Source organism: Anoplolepis gracilipes, chromosome 17, assembly GCF_047496725.1.
Source record: "Anoplolepis gracilipes chromosome 17, ASM4749672v1, whole genome shotgun sequence".
Taxonomy (NCBI): Eukaryota; Metazoa; Arthropoda; class Insecta; order Hymenoptera; family Formicidae; genus Anoplolepis; species Anoplolepis gracilipes.
This window is the reverse complement of record NC_132986.1, coordinates 2,630,680-2,652,169: the sequence shown is the minus strand read 5'-3', so window position 1 is coordinate 2,652,169 and position 21,490 is coordinate 2,630,680. Positions and strand designations below refer to the sequence as shown.

The following is a 21,490-nucleotide window of genomic DNA, read 5'->3' as shown; positions in this document are numbered from 1 at the left end:
ATATATATATTTTTTTTTCCTTTTGAAATGTACAATTTAATAATTAATGAAATAATTTTTTTTTTTCAAGTGAAATTTAATAAGATTAAAACTGTAGAAACACTTATGATTATTGAACACATTTTTGCTTTTTCATACAGTTTAAAAATATCTAATCTTGAAAATTCCCCATGAGACTTTGGGGGTTTTTGGGACAGAGTCCCAGACGGCCCTGAATTTTTTTTCGTCTTATGACGCATGGGTAAACTGTTATGGCGGACTGTCGAATGCATAGATGTGTGTGTATATATGTAAATAAATAAATAAATATTGAAATAGCTAACTAGTGACAATATAAAAGAAGTATACATTTGATTGGGATAATTTGTCGGAAAGATTTAATCGGCAAACATTGGCTGAAGAAACTACAAAAGATACGTGCTGCTCCGAAACGGTAAACGTGCTCCGATATAATGTCAACATTTCTGCAATTCGATTGCCTCATACATGATAAAACTGCCAAAAAAGCGATAGAGAGCTATGTTGGAATTTTGCAGGAAGCATTCCAGCAATATCAAAGTGAGTAGAAATATAATTAATCTTCCAACCATCTGTTGCTTTTTTCCTTTTTAAATAATGTGCGAGAGAAAGAGAGAGAAAGTTAAGAGTTTAATATTTTAAAATTAATAATTATATATATATATATATATATATATATATATATATATATATCATTTCTGTAACATGTTTCTTATAAATTTGTGCATACTTTTCAACATATTTAATTTGTAAACTTTTCTTTTGAGTTTTGATATTTACTTTGGAAAACTTTCATATAGATATTAACGCCCTCTGAAAATAATGGAAGAAAACCTAACCTAACTAGAAAAATGGCGCGAAATTTGTCGTTCTATCCGTGCACTCTGACAAAAATTATTGGTGACCATGATCTAAATTTTACTGCAAAACAGTTCTAATTATATATAATTGTCCGCACTTTCTAACAAAACTTACTAAAAACTGTAATATTTCGCACAAATAAATTATGCAGAGATTGATATAAATAATTAATTTAATTATTTTTTCACACTTTTTTGCAGATTTATGGAAAAATTACATAAAGTTGCAAGAGAAATATGAACAATGCAATGTGTAGGTTTTTAATCTTATTTATATAATTTAAATAAAAGAATGTGTAACATAATTAAAGATTGTTACCTATGTTTTGTAGACACTCTTCATTCCAAGTGATTGATAAACCTTGCACAGAAATAAAAGATGAACTAACGTCTCAAAGACAGTTGAATAATAGTACTATTACGGAAGAAGAAAGTATTTCGTTATTAGAGTTAGATACATTAAATGTACAGTCTCTTAATTTTAAATCCAATACTGGAGCCGAATCTCCTTTGAGAGAATCTCCGTGTAAAGATACCGATAGTGAAAGCCCGTCAAAGAGTCCAGTATTCTCCAGGAAATGTCTGAGGCCCGCCGGCATTTCTGTAAAGAAATTCGCACGTTTTCCTAAAGCAGAATCGATAAGTAACAATTTAACGTCAGATATGAAGACACATCCTAATTCTAAAAAAGTTTCTTCAGAATATAGTCAGAAATTAGAGATTAGTACATCGCATCATGTGGAAACCACATTTTTACCAAGTGGAAAAAGATTGAAGCAATCTCGGCTTGTATTTCAGCCAGTCAAAAGTAACGAGAAGACAGAATCATTAAATGTACAAAAAGATAAGCCAGCTAGTATATTGCCGAAAATAGAACAGGAATCAAGAGAAGATATTTCTATAGGAAAAACATCTGTCGCTATGGAAAGTGATACTGCAGATACCAATGAAACTTTTGAGGATGTAATAGAGATTAGTCCTACACAGAGAAATATCACTAAAGATTCTAAAACTCTTCTTTCATCTAAGATTACTCATCGTTTAAGACTCAAGAGAAGAATTTCTGCAAAGCAACCAAAAAGTTCTTTGAGTAAGTGCAAGCAGGATTCTGTTTCTAGCATTGCACCAAAGATAATGATAGATAGTATGGATTTTGCATTTTGTTCTTCGCCTGAATACACTTCTACAGAAATTGAAGATAATAAGTTATTAGATGGAAATATGACTAATACTGTGGTTAATGTACTGAAAGACAATATAAGTAATCTTTCTCCAGTAAAAATGTGTAGCAAGAACAATGTTCAAATTAAAAAAAAAACTCAATCAATAATAAATAAGGTAGAAAATATCGCTGAAAAGAATAATGCCTTTATCTATGAAGATGAAAGCTTTTACCTACCTGCCGAACTAGCTGCAAACAAAAATGACATGGATGATTTTAATTTGAATGATACAGAGAACACGCCACCTGTGAAAAAAACATCACTAGCTAAGTTTGATATGTAAATATTATTTAATATTTGGTAATGTAAATTGCTGTTACATATGTTTAATAAAAATATTTGCAGATTGCCAAACAGAAAGGAGGACATTTCAGAGCAGATTAATATGCGATGCAAAGCTGATAGAGCAAAACTGAATGGTTGGGATTGCTGGGAATGTGAAGAAGTAATATTAACATTATTACATAAAATATGTACACAAAAAGCAAATACTTTTTTTCATAAAGAAGTTTTCATTTTTGTATGTGATTTTTAGTATTACAAGAATCTATCGTTATCGAAGGATGAATTGCAGAAGCGGAAGAATCAATGCTCGCGGCATCGACACAAATACGAGAGACCATATACACCAGAAGGTATATTTAATGTGTTCTGTTTCTTATCGTTTCTGATACATTATATAAAATACAATGTAATTTTTTTTTTTTTTTAGGATTTTGGGATCCAGAATTTCCTGAGACAATGTCAAGTACCTATCGACAAAATAAAACCTGATATATATCCATTCAAATCTCTGTCACATACAAATCTGACTATATCCACATTGGATATTGATCACAAGGTAATGTGCCATTAATCACACTCAATTAAATAATAGAGTTCTTAAGAAAGAGTGAAGATTAAAGAAAAAAGATAGGAAATACTTTAATCGATTTCGAAACAAAGGATTTAATTATATTTCACATTGTGTTATTGTTATAAATATTAATAAATATATGTAGATACGTACATGCATTTTATTATATATTTCGTTCCTTAGTAAAACATTAGAAAACTAAATATTAATCGTAAAATTATTGTAATTAAATGTAATATACGCGTTAAAAGATTTCAACGGGAAAAGGAGGAGTGTAAACGCGGTCATGGCTTGAACATAGATCGATTTATTATTTTACAACATGTATATAGTATTATATTTTGGGGGTAACATAGTATAGATTTATATATATAACTATATCATTTCATTTTTTTTTAATATATAGATTCATCCCTTTACATAAAAATATAGAATCTGTTTTGTGAGTTGGTACTAAAGAAGGCTAATCAAACTCAGTTGCAGTGATCAAGCGAAGTTTGACACAGTTTCAAGGTACATCAGTGCTCCTATCCCTTCCGAAATTCTTTCGAAAATAATATTTGTAATGTTGTCAATTAATTACATAGGCTCGCGAAACTTTAATTCTTAATTGATATCAGTTTCGATCAGTTTCTCGTGATGTCATTCAAAGATGTATTTAAATCAAGACAGATCTCTTTCTTATCTTTTCAAAAAAAAATTAATATTTTTAAGCGAGTTAATATATGCGTTATTAAATGGATATGTATAGAATACATTTGCGGGAAAGAAGATAAAAAATTTAAATTATAATAAAAGTTTCGAAATCGCTAAACACAGTACTAAACCTTGATACGCCTGGATATTCCAAACGTTATTATATTATATATTTTATATATTTACGTATGTAATCTGCACCATTTATAACATCGTTCATTAAGCTATATATAATTCTTCAGCGAAATGATTGCGCACACATGATACTTTAAGACATCAAGCCGATTTTTTTACAATAACTTCGAAAAGTAAAATGTTGCTTAAGTTGCACAATTATATCCACGCTTCTTGCGCGAATTAATGTAATGATTTGTGGCTGTCCGATCGATCATCCACGCGTACTTTAAACATGTTCCTGATAACTCTACGACGTAACAAAAGCTCGATATACATCTGATACTTTGACGAACAATCCAAAAAATTCGTCCTAAAAAATAAATATATAGAATATATTAAAGTTTTTTTATAAAGACAATAACAAAAGTGTTGTTTCAATCTGTTGCACTAAAATAGATTTGTGCTCACATATGTATATTTTGGTATTACGGAATTGACTTATTGTTAGCTGATTGGTTATTATTTACCGATTCTCTCTTCAGATTTAGAGATTCATCCAAAGTTTTAAAGCTATTTTAAAGCACGTTAGTCGAAGGGCACATTAATGCAATTAAATTGAGGTGTACACACGTTAACTATATGTATACGTATAATAACAGATTGTTATACAAGTGTTTCGCAATACAAATAAATAAAATTGATTAACCACGATTAGACTGAACCGGTATGATACATTTAAACTATTAAAATTCGATATAATTTCTCGATTTTATAGATATTTCATAGAAGACCCTTTTATCTACGAAAAATAATACATTTTATCGACAGATAATGAAAATCCTGACCTATATTTTTATATATTTAATGTTAAACGCAGCTAATCTGATTTCGTCAAATTCAGAAATATTAATACTGCGTACAATTCTTTTATCGAACGAATAAAGCTCCGCGATCTCAAACGGCCGCGTTAACGCTAAACAAAGTACTAGATAAACTCTACTAGTATAAAATGTTCCGTTGTATCACCGATCGATCGCACAATAATAGAGCTCAGTCGTTGATATATTATATATTGTATGTTGCCTTTGACGGCAAATTGTATCCCGATCTGTGTCGGTTTGTTACGTCTGTCTGTTTTCTACAGGTACTTGATCCTTGAAATAGGCCGCGTCTGAATGAGCAGAAAGGGATGTACGCGATGATAATAAAACGGTATCACCTTATAGAGTAGCCAAAAAAAATAATGTATGACACTCAACATACGTTTCTTCAAGTCTTTCGCTCTTACTTTCCTCTCTTCTTTATACATTGCACTTAACTTAAAACTGCAAACTTTGGTTATATATTTCTCGTGCTCTAGGAGTTCAAGTTGACTATCATTTTTTTTCTCACATTTCGGAGAAATACAGAATATGAAAGAAGCTCGCAACGTTTTGGTGCACTCTAAAACTAATAACGCGCGAACGGGTGCATTAATCGGAAAGTACCGAGCGTGTAGAAAATTCTAACCGAAAAAAATCGATTGATCGCTCTTTACTCTTCGATAGGGTACATCGTAGTAAACAGCTAGTAAAAGTACTTGACTTTCCCGTGACACATCGAAATAAATGGAATAGATCTCTTACCTCTTGCGTCTCGATTGCGATTTTAACCCTGAATAGTACAAAATAGACATAATTGTTTAATCTATCTAGACTTATTTGTGTCAAATCGTGTGAAAGTTTCAATTTTAAAAATTATTTTAAGAAATGGAACCTCTTTCTTTTCAATTTTATTTATAAAAAAAATGAAAAAATAAAGAAACGATATAAAACTCTTACAAAATCCATTAGATTAAAATAGAAATTGTCCAGATTCTTTAGACTGTTTAGGGTTGAATTCGCACGTCGCCTGCATTAATTTCACTGTTCCGATTTCGTGGGTGGTGAGGAACCGCTTGCCGCGGCAGATTTCTCAGTAGGTGGTACCGGCAAAGCTTTGAGGATCGCGTGCACCTCCTCTGCCACTGCCATCAGAACAAACTCGAATTGTTGTTTCGTAGCAACCATATCGGGCCTTTGATCCCTAATGTGCTCGAGAGTGGCGGCGATGTCGATCTCCTTCGCTCCTTTTGTCATGCGATTTAGGACCATGTCGATCAAGCAGTAAGTACCGGTTCGTCCAGCTCCATCGCTGTAGAAAGATCACATGTAAGAATACACAGAGATCGCTATCGATTAATTTTGAATGATAAATTATATACTTACCTGCAATGCACGACTATCGGACATGATCTTCCACGATACGATTTATTAACTTTCCTACAATGAGAAAAAGATCGAAATATAATTTTAAAAGAAATTATCCTTATAAATTTTTTTCTTAAATCCTCAATATTATCAATATTTTTAATAAATAATAATTACACAATAAATTCCTAATAATGTATACTATATACAATAATTTACATAATAGCATAATAACAGGATAAAACTTTTTTTTCTAATAATAATAGACAATGATTTCATAGTCGACGCTGACCTGCGAAACTCGAGCAGAGCCTTTGTGGAATACGGTACACTGTTCTCCGGCCAAGACAGGAAGTGGAATTGCGTGACGGTACGGGTCTCGCAGGTGCGTAGATTCTTGAGATAAAAGGAGCGCACCAAGTAATCGTCGCACCAGAAATGCTCCGACACTAGATGCACCTCGTAGATGTGATAGAGCTCCGATCCCTCTTCGGGCCAGTAACGGTGACACATGGCGCGGCCCTCTTCGGTGAGTCGCGTCAGCATCACGATCACCACGCTGCCTTGTTCCCAAACCAATTGCCAGAAATCAGCCGTGGTCTGCGGTAGCGGCCCTTGCGTGGCTATATAAGCCGGATTCCGAGGATCATGATCCGTCTGCAAAAAAAAAAAAAAAAAAAAAAAAACGATATTACAGCCTTGGCGAGAATAAGATCCGATAAACACTTTGTATCGTAAACGATAGATTAATCGAAAGATTCGTTTGTTTTTTTTTATTATATATATGATTCTTGTGTCGAGAAAATATGAAAAATTCGATCAATCTAATCGATCCATTTCGTATTCACTGTCTCAGAAGCCGTAATCTTATTTTTTTCAATTTAAAACAGGGTTACTTGCAACACCCTGTATGTTTTCACAGCAGTAGAACCATGCGTATCGAACGATACGATTCCAATTAAGTTTCTCAATTTATCATTGTTTTTCTTTTTTTTTTGTATGGGTTTTCATTTAGCACACGGGGATATATCGGGTGAACAATAATACGGCCATACATTGCCAACTGTGCAGTTGAAAAATATATAAGGCTTGCTCATCAATAAAAAACATGCTAGAGTTCGTTTGCTGCGTTACGATTACGTGATGCACTAAAAATAAAAATATCTATCGCAAGCATTAATTTGACAAATTACGCTGTGAATTGCGATTTGCGATAAACGATCAATTTGACATGCCCATCTCGACTTACCGACTTCTATATATTGTGATGCGGTGGCCGGAAAATCGAATGTCGTATGTATTTCAGCAATGTGTGTTATCGCGTGAAAACGAAAACACTTATTTTATTCTTACACAAGTTATCTCGCAGCTTTTACTTTATTAAAATAATCAGAAAAGTCTCTTCTTTTGTATGTCAAATTGAAATTAAATTTCTCGCGTATTGAAATAATATGATATCCTCCTGAATCCTGGTTTCCAGAAAATTATGCTTGGTTTTCTTTTTTATAACGTTATAATCTCTTTCTCTCTCTATTTGCTATATATAGGGTGTCCGGTAATTCGTAAAAAATCTCTCGTGTACAGGTAGGACGGATCAAATTGAGCAAAAAAGTTCTATATCATTTTGCAATTTTCGCAATAATTATTAATAAGAAATTAATTAAAAAATATCGACCAATTGCTATTGCACGTGGCGAGAAAAGCCAGCCCGCTGTCACATAGTAACCGTGTGACAGCGGGCTGTTTCTTTTTGCTGTACATACTCCTAGCGACCACGTGACAGCGGGCTATCTTTTCGCAGAGCGCTAATATATTGGCGCGAATTGGTCGATATTTTTTAATTAATTTCTCAATAATTATTCCGAAAATCGCAAAACGATACAGAACTCTTTTGTTCAGTTTGATCTGCTCTATCTGTGCACGAGAGATTTTTTACGAATTACCGAACACCCTGTATATGCCTTTAGGATTATTACATTCAAATAGAACGACATTTATTCTTATCATTTTCTACAAATTGTTTTGAAATTTAGTTAACACACATTTAGTTTCGAAAAGAAAAGAAAATGTTTTATCAAGCTTCAAGAGGATTTGATGAAGAAACGGTGAAACAAGAAAATGATATATAGATAGGAGTTACTTACGATCGTGGAAGCGTTTATGTAGTCAGAATTATTGGCGTTCGCAAGATCGTTCAGAACTACCCGAGAATGATCGTAAGGGAGTGCCGCGCCAGAACGATTCTGTTGGATGTTTGCCTCACTCTCTGCAATTTCCGTAGATGACGGGTCGGCTTCGTAGACACATAACGCCGCCCATTCCTGATCCAGACGATCCTTGTTCTTCAAATGATCCTCCATATAACTCTGCAAGTACGATTTCGAGTTTCTATATGTATCTACTCTCTCTCTCTTTCTCTCTCTCTTTCTCGCTTTTTCTCTCATTTTTAAATAATCTTTATACTTACGAGAACCATATGACCGGTAGATATGTCCATGTTGGAGAGGGTAGGTTCCTCGCCCCAGGAGGACGTGCTGGAGCGATTGGAAGGCAGATTATTAGTCTCGTTCTCGCGCGACAGGCTCGTGATACGTGACGATTCCACCTTCTCGTTCGGCTGCTTCGCCTGCATTCTCGCCCTGCACAGGTCTTGGTAATCCTTGGAGGCTTCCGGGTCCGGAGTGGCTAGTCCGGCGAGCTTTGCTCGACATTTCGCGTGGCGACGCGCGATTATCAACGTAACTACTGCGGCCGCGATCGCAGCTGCGACGCCGGCAGCCACCAACGCACCGAACAAACTAGAGCTCATCTCTTCACTGGCTACCTCCAAGGTAGCCGGTAATTTAGCCTGCGCAAAGATGCGTTTATACGATGTTGATATGGTGATATTTCGTGTATATTCAAAATTTGAAGATTTATTTATTTTTTGGAAAGAAATGTTTATATGGATAATACCTTGTTACCTATGCCCGCTCGAATGACTCTGACTCCTAGTGCATTTTGTAATTTGCCACGTATGTTATCTGAAATTAAACGACATGTCTTATTATTAGATGCAAAAAAAATAAACTTATTTTTACGTCGTGTTTTTTTATATTATAATATTTTTGCAATCTCTGTAAAACTACGGTATGCAAATTATATCATACCGATGTTGTTGACGACGTCAGTAGCATTATAGTTTTTATCGTTTTGAATGACCTTGAATGTTACTTCTGCGCGGCCTACTCGTATGTCTCTCAAAGTTCCGGAAGGCAATCCTAAGAGTTCTTCGACCTAAAGAAATTCATATAAGGTTTGCGTTAACGCCTTATTTATAATTATTTTTATGTCTTTAAATATTCTCTATAATTTTGAATTAACGTGCTAAAATATGGTGTTCTTTGTTTTACCTTAGCGACCACGTGTTCTCCTTCCAGCCATGTGTGAAACTCTTGCTCGAACATGATATAGACGTAATCCAGATCGACATTTTTATAAGTCCTTGGCGGGTCCTCGCTCCCTATGTACGTACCATGTAATTCTTTTTTCATAGTTCTTTTTTTCGTTAACGGTGCATATACCTCATTATTCTGAAATTCAATGCTAATGTATAATGCTTATCTAATGTGGGCAAGTTTTAGGATCGGTTACACTTACATCCTGATTGTCCGACGCGGAATAATCATTATCAAGGGAATCTGCAAAACGTAATGCATTTTAAACAGGGCCTTTTTTATCAAAATATTTAGATACTTATATATCTAAGTAAAATAATTATTTCATCTTATCAACAATTTTATCTTTAAAATACTTATTAATGAAGATTGCTTCAAAATGATAGAATAGATCGCAAGACAATTAAGCTTTTTATAGAAATATTGAGTTCACACTTACTAGGCGGAGATTGGGTTTTAAATGCGTAATTATTCGTCGAGAATAACGGTCCGGGTTTCTTAACATCCAAACGTTCTCTGCGCTTGAAGCCAGCCAATTCTCGTCTCCATAGAAGCGTGTCCAAGTCATTGTCGTCGTATGTCTCATCATACAAAGTCCCTACAAGTTGGATATATTTTAGCTGAGCAAACAAAATGGATGTCCAGATAATCTAATTAAAACGCGATAAACTCACCACTAGCCTCAGATTTATGTTTCAAAGGCCGCACAACTCCTCCTTCGGTATACATATCGTTTATCTTCGGAGAAGTATCGGATTCCTCGATCTCTGCTGAATTATTCTCGTTAGTTCCGTTGTCTTCATAGTCAATATCCTCGTCGCGTCCGATCGCCGTTCTCTTCTCGTTATCTTGTCGTAGTCTTGTCGACGCATCAGAATCAAGGAATTCAATCGGTGGTTTCTTTCGGTGTTTATATTTCCTAGAAAACGCTCTCTCGTGTTCCCTCTCATTTTTCTCGTCGTCGGGGGAGAACTTTAACAACGTATAATCCGGTGATTTCTCGTTTGGCAAAAATTCAAATTCATCGGCAGACAAGAGCTGTGCGTCGAAAAGATTCTTGTCGTCATTGTTTTCGGACCATCTTCTGTCTTCCAAATCCACGAGCGGCTCGATATCATCATTTTTGTACTCGTCGATGAAGCTGTAGCGACGCATTCTGCGCGGATACAATCCCTCGCCTACATCGTTCGAGTACTTTCCGTATTCGTTGTATTCCTCGTCATTGATCGAAGCCCGCTCGTTCTGGTCGGTATGCCAATTCCTATGTTCAGTTCTGTAAACAGGTCCGATGGGTTCCCAATTGTACGGTGATAATTCTTGGTCATTGTAGAAAGGTGACCTACTTGAAATATGATAATAGAAGAAAAATCTCATCGTAATCTATAAATATATATTATACATTATATATTAGGTTGTTTAAATAGTCATTGCGTTTTTTCGTTTATTTTCAAGATCGTTTATTTTATACAAAGACATTAATCAATTATGTATTGCCCTTTGTGTTCAATGACCTTCTGTCATCTTTTGATAAGCTTTATATGATCCCATTCTCGAAAAATTTCCTATCTTTATTATCCAAAAACTGATCCAAGTGTCTACGGTAACGTCATCTGAAGCGAATGTTCTTCCACTCAAAGAGTTTTGCAATGATCGGAACAAATGGTAGTTTGATGGTGCAAGATCTGGCGAGTATGGTGGTTGAGGCAGCACATCCCAATCAAGCTTCAACAATTTTTCGCGAGTCATCAAACTTATGTGTAGTCGAGCGTTATCGTGATGGAAGACCACTTCTCTGCGATTTTGCATAATCAAGTTGTTTCAAATGAAGGTAAACACTTCCAATCGATACTTTTAGTGCCTCAGCGAACTCACGAATGATAGAACGTTTATTAGCTTCAATTAATGCTTTTATTTTCTCATCATCAACCTCCGATGGCCGACCTGAACAAGATGCATCTTTCACATTGTATTCACCAGAACAAAAACCAGCAAATATTGAAACTGGCGTTCTTTTAGGGCTTTGTCACCATAAATTTTAAGCAACTTTTCACAAGCCTGCACTACGTTCTCTATTTTTTGGAAATAATAAAGTAAAACTTGGCGAAAATGCTCGTGTTGATTCTCTATTTTCAAAATGCTATGGAAAGAATAAGTGTTATTCGATTCGCGCACTTTTTTTATGGAAACTAAAAGTGTCAGCTATTAAACGCGCATTGCTTATGAATATAACAATAATACAACTAAGTACAAATACAATTAAAGCCATCTATCGGAAAAAACGCAATGACTTTTTAAACAACCCATTACATAAATATAAATATATACATCAAGTTTCTTATTCGATATATTTTATAAATTCGTTTCTTTTCTCGTTTTGTTTCGTTTTCGATGGATTATAATATACATGCAAATGTACAGATAATATTTTCAATAGCTAATGATTTTATTTTATCTTTTTTATTTATTCTTTTTTTTGGACTTGTATATATTCCCAAATCCAATAGAATAGAAAATAAACAAAAAAATATTGATTAAATAGATACGCTTTCTATAAGAGAAAAAATATGAATTTAATTAAAAAAATTGTAACGCGCTTCTAAAATTTAATTGAAAAAATTTATAGAAATTTAGAATCTGTTATTATCGGCTTTTCTTCGATCAAAATAAAACATACTTATTCTCGATGTCGGTAGAGCGATATAGAGTATCGACCAAATTACTCTTGGGGTTCTCATTGTCCGTAGATATTCTTAGTATGGCGACTGCTGGAATTACCTAGGAAAAGAAAATCGATGGCGGCTGACTATCGGAGTAATATTATATTGCGGAATATTTTTTTGATAGAGAGAGAGAGAGAGAGAGAGAGAGAGAGAGAGAGAGAGAGAGAGAGAGAGAGAGAGAGAGAGAGAGAGAGAGAGAGAGAGAGAGAGAGAGAGAGAGAATTGCGATCAGAGCCGATGATGTTAACAGGAGAAATTATTTTTTGCGCACGACCGGGATTATGTACACGTGATATTGTAAACGAAAACTAGTAACTTGTAATTGGATTATGATTGACGCTAACCTTGTCAATAAGTCCATCTTGTTCGTCGAGATTCGATTTCTTCAGGTATTCACAGAGACGGATATCGAAGGAATCGCCTTGTCTGAAAAGTTTCGATGGATTAAATTTTTCTGAAACGGTACTTGTGTGATACAATTTGCAAGTTGTTTCTCATAAATTGTGTCAAACGCAAAAATGTTGCTGATGAAATGATCTTTATCTATTATATTAGCTTTTTTACAATTTTGTACTTGGAATATTTAAACAAAATTAGCATGGGTTGATATATTCTCACTGTATTTTAAAGATATTATAAAAATAATAGATAAAAAATCTGACGGAAAAAAAAATTTTTTAAATTTACATATTCAAATTAAAATTATGAAGAGTCACATATATGTTAATTTGCGCGCATGTCGAATTTTAATTCATCAGCGCAATCGTTTATCGCGACTACTATCTCCAGTAAAGAGTGACGTACCCATGTCGAAGATTATACAGCGACGTTTGCATAATACATTGTGTAAAGGGATGCTTCCACTTGTACCCGTTAGATTCCAGTCTCTCCAGTTGCAGTCTTAATAGCTCCAATTCATCGGTATCGAGATTATATCTGTGTAATATAAAAAATAGAGCGTGTTATATAATGTATCGATTTTATAAACATCACTCTTACTAAAATATGGATTAACGTGAATGTACGATAATAAAGACGATAAAGACGTATAGCAATGAGACCGTTTGACGACCCAATAAAATTAATCGATCAGAATGGGAATTTAATTCACATATATTCGTGTCGTTACCATTTGAAAGAGAAAGAGAGATATTTTGATATCAATTATTGCTAGATGTTATAAAAATATATTCCAAATTTAAAATATAATTTTTATCATAAGTACAGAACTTACCGATATAAATCGTCGCTTTCTAAATTCGTGTATCGAGGTATACATTTGCCGAACGCAAGATCTGAAAAAACGATATCAATATTAAAAAAGCATATTCATTTCACGTGAGTATAAAATTAAAATGCTACAGAATCATATTAGAGAATTCTATATTAATACTATTTACGATTTTGTTAATAATTAACTTATCTGTTGAACTTTTATATTTGCAAAAATTTATTTTTAATCATTTATTTGACTCTGTATATCACAAGATAAAAAAGAGGCCAAAGGCAGGAGAGAAAATTTTTCACATTGTTATTAATTTATTAATTAAAATTATACAGAACTATTACCGTCAAAACATTTTTCCCCCTCGGGATCACATATGTTCTTGCTGAATAGACATCCTGAAAATACAGAATGATTAAACTGACAATGAGATAAATTATTTATATAATAAGAAAAAAAAACAAACTTTATCTCCAAATTGTAACAATTAGTTAATTCTCTCGCGTGCACAATTTCAACCATCTGTGGCATTAAATTACGCGAATATTTCGACACAGGTGTGTAACCTGATTCCTGTTTAAGGGCGTTTTACTCGAGATACAATCAACCGAGTCGCTCACCACGTCATATCACGTAACTCATAAAACACATTATTAAGGAATAAAAATAGCGTCACGCTGAAAATGTCTATAACAGAGAAAGTTTGATTGTAATCCGCCCGAAATAGCTTAGTGTTACGTTTAATATTATGGATAAATTCAGAGAGAATGGAGCCTTCTAATAATAGTATCCTGTCGTGTAAAGGTGCGCGGATATTTGATGTACGCCTGGGGGAACCAGCACATTTTTCCGTTGAAAATCTATGTATAAATGTCGACATTTAATAATGTAAAAAAAAAAAGAAGAAAAAAATTCAAGCTCTTTCATTTGACTTCAGCTTTTTCCTTTTCTGTGTGATTTTTAATCAGTCCTGTATCGCTTAATAATTTAATCCATTTATTTAATTCGTCCTGATTATAATCCGAAACTCGATTAAGAGATTATTTCATCTTTTCGAAAATAAATTTTTTATCTACGTAGATGTTCTTTGCCATGTATTTGTTGTGTTATCGAAATCAAATTCTCGTGAGAGCTTGTGAAACGATTGATGATATCTGACGCATAAAAGATTAAAGGATGGAAAGGCGGTTGTGACTGATCGTGTGTGATTAATAAGGCACGCACATGCTTATACATATACACAACTCAGAATGCGGGAATATATGGAGCATAATTAATGAACATCGCAGGCTACGAGCGAACGCACTCATCCTTTTGATATATATTCTGACTGCGTTTTCAGCGTGTAGCAAATTATGAGTTATAATTGCGTTAAGTAAATAATGAAATAATGTATTAGTAAAAAAGGAAGATAAATGTTTGTCATATGTATCTATTTTATTTATCCATTGTCAGTAAAAGGAATAAATCTCTCTTGAATATGCGAGAAAGATATGAAAATCTATTACGCGATTAAATGACAAAATAAAATACGCAAACATGCGACAGACATTTATCAAGAGAGAGCCAAAGTTGAATAAAATCTGTTTAAACATTCGTGAATTGTAGAAAAAATTTAAATAATATTTACGTTACAATTGAAAAAGAATATATAACATTATAAATTTATATATAGAATTTCATTTATTATGTAATATTTCTCTATTTGCACGTTTTGTGCTACGAGAAGATCAACGTCTCTGCATTTATCAAGCAAATCGTAAATGGGATTAAATGATCGAAGTATTATGATAGCTGAGCTCCCTCTCAACAACTCATGAAAATATAGTCCCTAATCGATGAGGATTATCTCTTCGCATTATCGTATTTCGTATGTAACATCCACCCTCTATTCTGGATGAATGAAAGTCAACATTCTGTTACGTAAAGAAAATATTTACGCCTAAGGGTCAAATGTGTGGAGGTGGTTCAGTCGAGAAGGTGAATCGCGGACACATACATGTATCTCATACACACATACGTGAGGAGAGGAAAATTGAAATGTAGGAATGGTGAGTGCAGAGGTACACGTGGATGTGTGTACCTCCCGCGGCAACAGCACAAGGGCTGCGAGAGGTAAAAGGGGTTAAACGACGCAAGAGAGGTTTGGAGATAGATAAGCAAAGGGTCGCGTCATACATATATCTGCAAAACCGCGTGCGCAAGAGAGAGAGAAGAGAGAGAGATGGCCTTACGCGCGCGCGATAGAGAGATCTCGAGTTGGCAAAGGTGGTGGTTGCGTGGGATGAACGCTCGATAACTGTCGAGTTGTTGTCGTGGGCGAAAATCGAACATATATATATATATATATATATAGGAGAGGTGTTCGATTATATATAAAGAAAGAGAGAAAAATAGCGAGAGAGAGAGATCCTCCCGAGGTTTAGATGATGGAATATCGCCGAATTTGAAGAACGTCAGTAATGAGAACGTTGGATTATTTAAGAAGTTTTCAAAGTTTATCAAATATCCTTTCGTTTATTTATAATTCCCTTAATTAAAAGCTAAAACATGTAAAAAAAGAATCGATTATTTCATAGATTCAGAGATGAGAAAATTTTACTTGTAATGTTTTACTTAATGTTACTAGGTCAGTCAGATGCACAATCTTAAAAAGATATGTTTCTCTCTCTCTCTCTCTCTCTCTCAAAAAAAAAATTTAATTATTTCATCATCACATGGGATTAGCTCGTATTAATATTTTTTCTTTCAGTTTCTTTTTTTTCCTAATTGCGGATTTCCCTAATTCTTGATTTCTCTTCGAGAAAACATTCTTCGCCTCTGGATCGTGCTTACAAATGCTCCAAAATGATCGTGACTTCGATATGAAAACAAAGCAAGTGATACGTAGTCACGAGAATGTAAGTGAGAACGCAAGTGAATATATAGTCGGGAAAACAAAGTGATATATTGTCGCGAGAGAACGCAATTTATCTTCCTTAGTTGCTTTAAGTGATAGATACCTAGAAGAGCGTGTTTTACGATATCAAATTTCTTTTGATAATCTTCTAGACAAGTTTTCGACGTAGAGAAGAATTATGAAAGACGCGAGTGAACTTGTATAAGCTACGTATCTCGACAAAAAGCACCACAAACGACAGATGACAAGAACGATAACGCGAGTGATCGATACGGATCGACGACCCTAATCCCGGTTTCTCGTAAAAGTACACCGCAAACGATAACGGAAAGTTCTTTGTGCTGACGTCAACCAGAAGTTGATGTGATGAGCCGGGAACTTGTTCGCGAAACTTTAAAGTCGCATCAACGTTCATTAGAACCACTCTCTTTTGTACTTTGGGCTATTACTTTAAGCAGAAACATATATAGTACAAATTAAAGTTAATCAACGTTTTAGTGCAGAATCCTCGAACCCTTTCGGGTTCTGCCCACATCGTTTAGTTAATTAATTAAATTCTTTTACTTTATTACACGCTGTTGTGCAACTTTTACGCATGAATTTAATAATTGATCGTTGCACCTTGCAGTTGTCTTCTTGTGAAACGTAAACAATATCCTTCGAAGTTAATAAAGAGTAATTCGCGCGCACTCTTTCTTCTGAGGTGTTATTAATCGATAAGTGCGCTTTCACACAAATGTATGACCAAACGGCACTTAAAGAAGTGTAATATCACGCGACAACCTAATGGGGCGTCAACCATTACCGGGCGATCGATGTTTAACACTTCGAGGTGAGCACTTACATCATGTATCATCGAGAAAAATATCGATTCAAGAGATAAGAGATTTATTTTAACAGAGAATATTATTTTAACCTGCTAGAAATATACTTTGAAGTTTCGTTTTAAACAGACTTAACAAGACTTCAAAGATTTATACAAAGACTTAAAGATTTTATAGAGAGACTTATTTTAGAAAGTAAATATTAAAAGGAAATTTACTCTCGTAAGTCTTGTAAATTATTCAATTTCTTGCCGTGATATTAAATAATTAAATGATAGCTATATAATGTAAAAGCAGTGATGTAGAATTATTTTATTAATTGAGTTTGGAGTATGGATTTGGTCCATATCATTCTCTTTCTGTTGCTATATTGACGTAATATATATATATACTATTCTTTGTTATCTTCGCGTTTAACACTCACGCATAAAAGGCTTCTGCTCGCTTGTGCGAAGCGCAATTTAATAATTTATAGTGCGAAACGTATCGAATAAAATGCTTCATCATAAAATTACATATTAAGTCTGCCGTCTCTTTAAAAACCTCGTTTATCGTCTCTCTGTCTATATATAAAGAGACTTAAAGTTCATCCCTTCATTAATTCAAAAAAAAAAGACAAAGCCACACAGAGCTATCCTTCGCCAAAGACCTTCCAGAGGACGCGATGCAGAACTGGAAACTTAATTATCTGGTCGCTTGAAATTAAAATTTCATTAAAATTACCATTTGTTTGAAATAAAAAAAAAATAAATATAAAAATGGCGATTCAAGATTTTCCTCGAGCGAAAATAGATCTTATCGGAAAAGGTATTTCTGACACTGGTCTCTTTTCTCGCAAAATATTTCTGCATGGAAACTAAATAGCCGCGTGACTCTATTCAGATTACAAACTATTCACATCAAGGGTCGAGTGTACTGTTTGAGGACAAACGTCATTATCTTCCCTCGTTTGTGTTTGAATAATAATATTCAGTGCTTACCGACATTGCCGTCAGCGAGAACGACGACGTGATGGAGGACACAGAGCACGAACAGCTCCACCAGACCTCCTTGCCACCACCGTTTACGGCCCATAGATGTTCCTGCAATTGTGAATCCACTTACGTCACTCCGACTGCTCTTTCACGCATCTATAATAGGATAATTTTATCTTATTTTCCTCGAACGTCTTTTACTTGCAGAAAAATAAAACAGACGTAGTCGGCAAATAAATAACGCGGAAATATTGTGGATTATTTCTGCTTTTTGTGAATTTTAATAGTTTGTAAATCGTTATAGTTTTGATGATTAAACAAAATCTGAGAGTGTATATAAAATATTCTCAAGCCTTAAAGACACAAATATAGTTTTATTCTCACAAGATCTTAGTTCGCAAACTGTTGTTTGTTTACAACAGAAGTACACTCGGACTTGTACAGAAACATAGTTTCTACTTTCATAGAAGGCTAGTGTAAGTACTATTCTAGGTGCATCGCCCTGGAGTGCATCGCCCGCACTCGATCGAATACGAATCTAACAAAAGCCACATAACATAATCTATGCTACTTTCAGCAAACTGATAATAAAAACGTTACGAATCTGAATCACTTTCTGCTAAACAAAAAGAAAGTAAAAAAGAAATCGTTACCCGTTTGATATTTAATTACAAACTTCCTCCAATACGGAGCACTGTATAAAGGACATTGTGTGGCATTGTATAACAAATTAAAAAAAAAAAAAAAAAAAAAAAACATTTTTCGCTCGCACTATTTTTTTTTTTTAAAGAGAATCTGTCTTTTGATTTCCATTTCCGAACACCTTTCGTTCTACCATCTACCTTCGAGAAAGCATCCTCTTTCGCGATCATATTTATATTTATATCTCGTACTCTTAAAGCATCAGGTTGTAGTTACGTTCACTCTCCTTTGAAGACAAATTAGCATCCCTTTGGGAAACCTGCGCGCCGCGACGCCATCCGGTTTTAACTCTCCTGGCTCCCAGGTTATTCTCGAATATTACCAGAAGCGATAATGATTTTACGATTCGTATTAAGTATTTGAGTTTGACTTGAGCGTTTTCGTTCTCATAAATACCCGCAATGTACTCAGTCGCGCTTAACGTTGAATGCGCAATGTAAATATGGTAACGTGTGATTGTAATACCGGCAAAGAAGAGATACCCTATATAGCACAGAATATTGGAGCAACACTGTTGCAATATTTTATCCTGTATAGGACGTATTCTTATATCCTGATATAGTCCCTTTAACTGCACAAATCTTAATTTAGCTTCGAGAAAAGAAAATAATCTAGTCAATTAAGAAATTTTTTTGTAGAAGCGCAGCACGCAAATTTGTCGTTCGAAAATAATTACGGAAAGGCTGTTTTTAGATAACTTTTAGATATAGATTTACACCGCAAACTTGTCAGATATTTTCCGTTAAAAAGAAATTAAAAGAGGGAATCATGCAGGGTGGAACTGCAGTGTAAACGTGGATTCGTCCTCACCTGGGCGTGACGTAACGTGGTCTCTTCACACCCTGTGGCACATCGCACTCGCCGCCACGAGAAACACCGTAGTTCCGCTTCGCGAGAGAGCTTACGATCACCACTCGGCAGTGCTGGCTGCGAGAACCTCCTGGACCATGTTCCCGTGGACGGCCGCCGGTTCCGCCGCAGCGATGGCACTGACTGGAAAGGTAGGACGATGAGAAAGAGGTGGAGGAAGGTACAACAGGCGGCGGCGACGGCGCGCAAGTCGTGCGTCGTCGGATTTTGAAATCGATTGTGCCGGCAGCGGGCCAACGAAGACGCAAAACGATAGGGGAAGAGAGATACAAAGAGAGTGTGGGAGGAAGAAAGAGAGAAAAAAGACGCACACATATACTCTTGTCGACGACAATAAAGAGGAACATCCAATAAGAAAGTAAATCATCGTGTCGCTTGATAAAATTGACAGATAGAGGAAGATTCTATCTAAACAGAACATTTGTCCTAAATTAATTGTCAGAAAAAAAAGGGAAGAAATTGAAGAAGAGCAGCCGGTATATCGGGGCGAGGTTGCTCGAGTAATTCTATTTTAGCGTTTATTTTTATCTGGTTTTTTTGTTTTTAATATAATGGGATTTTTTTAAAGCAAAAAAAAATGACGGAAAAATTCTTACATCATAAGAAATATGATGTACGACTGAATTCCTGGAACTCACGACGTCTGAAAGGATCTCACAGGGCGTGATATCGATTAGGGAACACTTGTTGCGGGCGAGCCAAAGGCGCGAGGCAAATGCGCTTCTCCCACACTCTCCGAGAAAAACAGGGAAGGAAGATTTATGCTGTTCCTAATGGAAGCTGAAAGAGAAATAGCAGTCATTAATCGGAAACGCAATAATGAAGAGTAACAAAATGAATGATCGTAAAAATTATTTTCTTTTATCTCGTGGGGCAAAAATATATCTTTTTTTTTCATCCTCACATCATATATAGTTGTCTCACTTGTATGCCTCGCTTTTATTTTTATATACGTACTTTTTTTTCGATCTCAATAAACTTTGATAAACCTGGATAAATCTCGATGAATGTTAAATGTCGCAAAGATAAACGAAATGATCGTTGAATGACAAAAATAGTCTCATCACGGATTCAAATTTCCGTACAATTGACATTTGAATCAATGATATTTGAGACCAGCATAGCAGAAAAACACGATGATATTTTCGCGTTATACATATATTATATATAATTTTAATAACGAAGTATGTATGGGGTGCTTCCACAACATACACGTCAGCAAGTTGGGTTGCCTATCTGCCTATCGGCAGGGACATACTTTACTAGGCTCTCGGATATTTTTTTTTCTTTATTCCCCATCGATTTTCACTTAATTCTGTTCTGTTAATATATGTTGCGAAAGCACTCATCTGTATATATACTTACATATTAATAATTAGAAATTTTTGCAGCAGACAATTCTTATTGCTCATTGAATTAATCATCGATCAGGTTAATTTTCAAGAATTTGATCGAAATTGCCCTTAAAATAATAATTTTTTCAAAGTATCCTTCATCTTTTTGCATTCATAGATATACATCTATATATATACATTATGCGTGAGTAATATATACGTTCATACTGTGTGTAACTTACGAGCTATATATATGTATATTTCGCAATAATAACAGAATTAAACAATAAAAAGATAAATTTTTTTTATAATTAAATTTATTAAATTTGATATGTCACCTTTTTCTGTTGAATGTCTCTTGGAAGCTTCTGCTACTTTTGAATTGGCATCGATCGAAAACAAGGTAAAAATTAATTTCTGTACCGAAAAATCTGTGTGACTATCAAATTCTCCTCCTCCCGAATGTTTTCTACACGCGCCGAGATTACCGGATGTGCAACAGTGCGA

At 34.6% G+C, this 21,490-nt stretch overlaps 2 protein-coding genes across 6 annotated transcripts; one reads left to right on the top strand and one right to left on the bottom strand.

The window, feature by feature from the left end:
- The first annotated feature begins 109 nt into the window (after positions 1-109).
- On the top strand, positions 110-3,156 carry LOC140675286 (uncharacterized). The gene is made up of 6 exons (XM_072909625.1): positions 110-558; positions 1,080-1,131; positions 1,211-2,380; positions 2,447-2,546; positions 2,637-2,736; positions 2,814-3,156. Exons 1-6 carry the CDS (start codon positions 453-455, stop codon positions 2,873-2,875), a joined length of 1,590 nt encoding a protein of 529 aa, XP_072765726.1. The 5' UTR covers positions 110-452; the 3' UTR covers positions 2,876-3,156.
- Positions 3,157-3,244: 88 nt separating this feature from the next.
- Positions 3,245-21,479, bottom strand: Ia-2 (tyrosine phosphatase IA-2). 5 transcript variants are annotated; one of them, XM_072909619.1, is made up of 20 exons: positions 21,322-21,477; positions 20,246-20,429; positions 19,590-19,772; positions 18,084-18,233; positions 13,725-13,778; positions 13,390-13,450; positions 12,960-13,091; positions 12,500-12,581; positions 12,110-12,210; positions 10,110-10,777; positions 9,875-10,033; positions 9,638-9,678; positions 9,391-9,570; positions 9,148-9,274; positions 8,954-9,021; positions 8,466-8,846; positions 8,143-8,364; positions 6,291-6,655; positions 6,017-6,070; positions 3,245-5,942 (listed from the first exon to the last, which is right to left on the bottom strand). In XM_072909619.1, the coding sequence occupies exons 4-20, from the start codon at positions 18,175-18,177 to the stop codon at positions 5,672-5,674; spliced, it is 3,060 nt and encodes a 1,019-aa protein (XP_072765720.1). In that variant the 5' UTR covers positions 18,178-18,233; positions 19,590-19,772; positions 20,246-20,429; positions 21,322-21,477; the 3' UTR covers positions 3,245-5,671. The 5 variants fall into 5 exon arrangements, with proteins under 5 accessions (XP_072765720.1, XP_072765719.1, XP_072765722.1 ...); XM_072909618.1 differs by lacking the exon at positions 20,246-20,429 and having other exon boundaries at positions 21,322-21,479; XM_072909621.1 differs by lacking the exon at positions 20,246-20,429 and having other exon boundaries at positions 10,110-10,774; positions 21,322-21,479.
- Between the last annotated feature and the right edge of the window lie 11 nt (positions 21,480-21,490).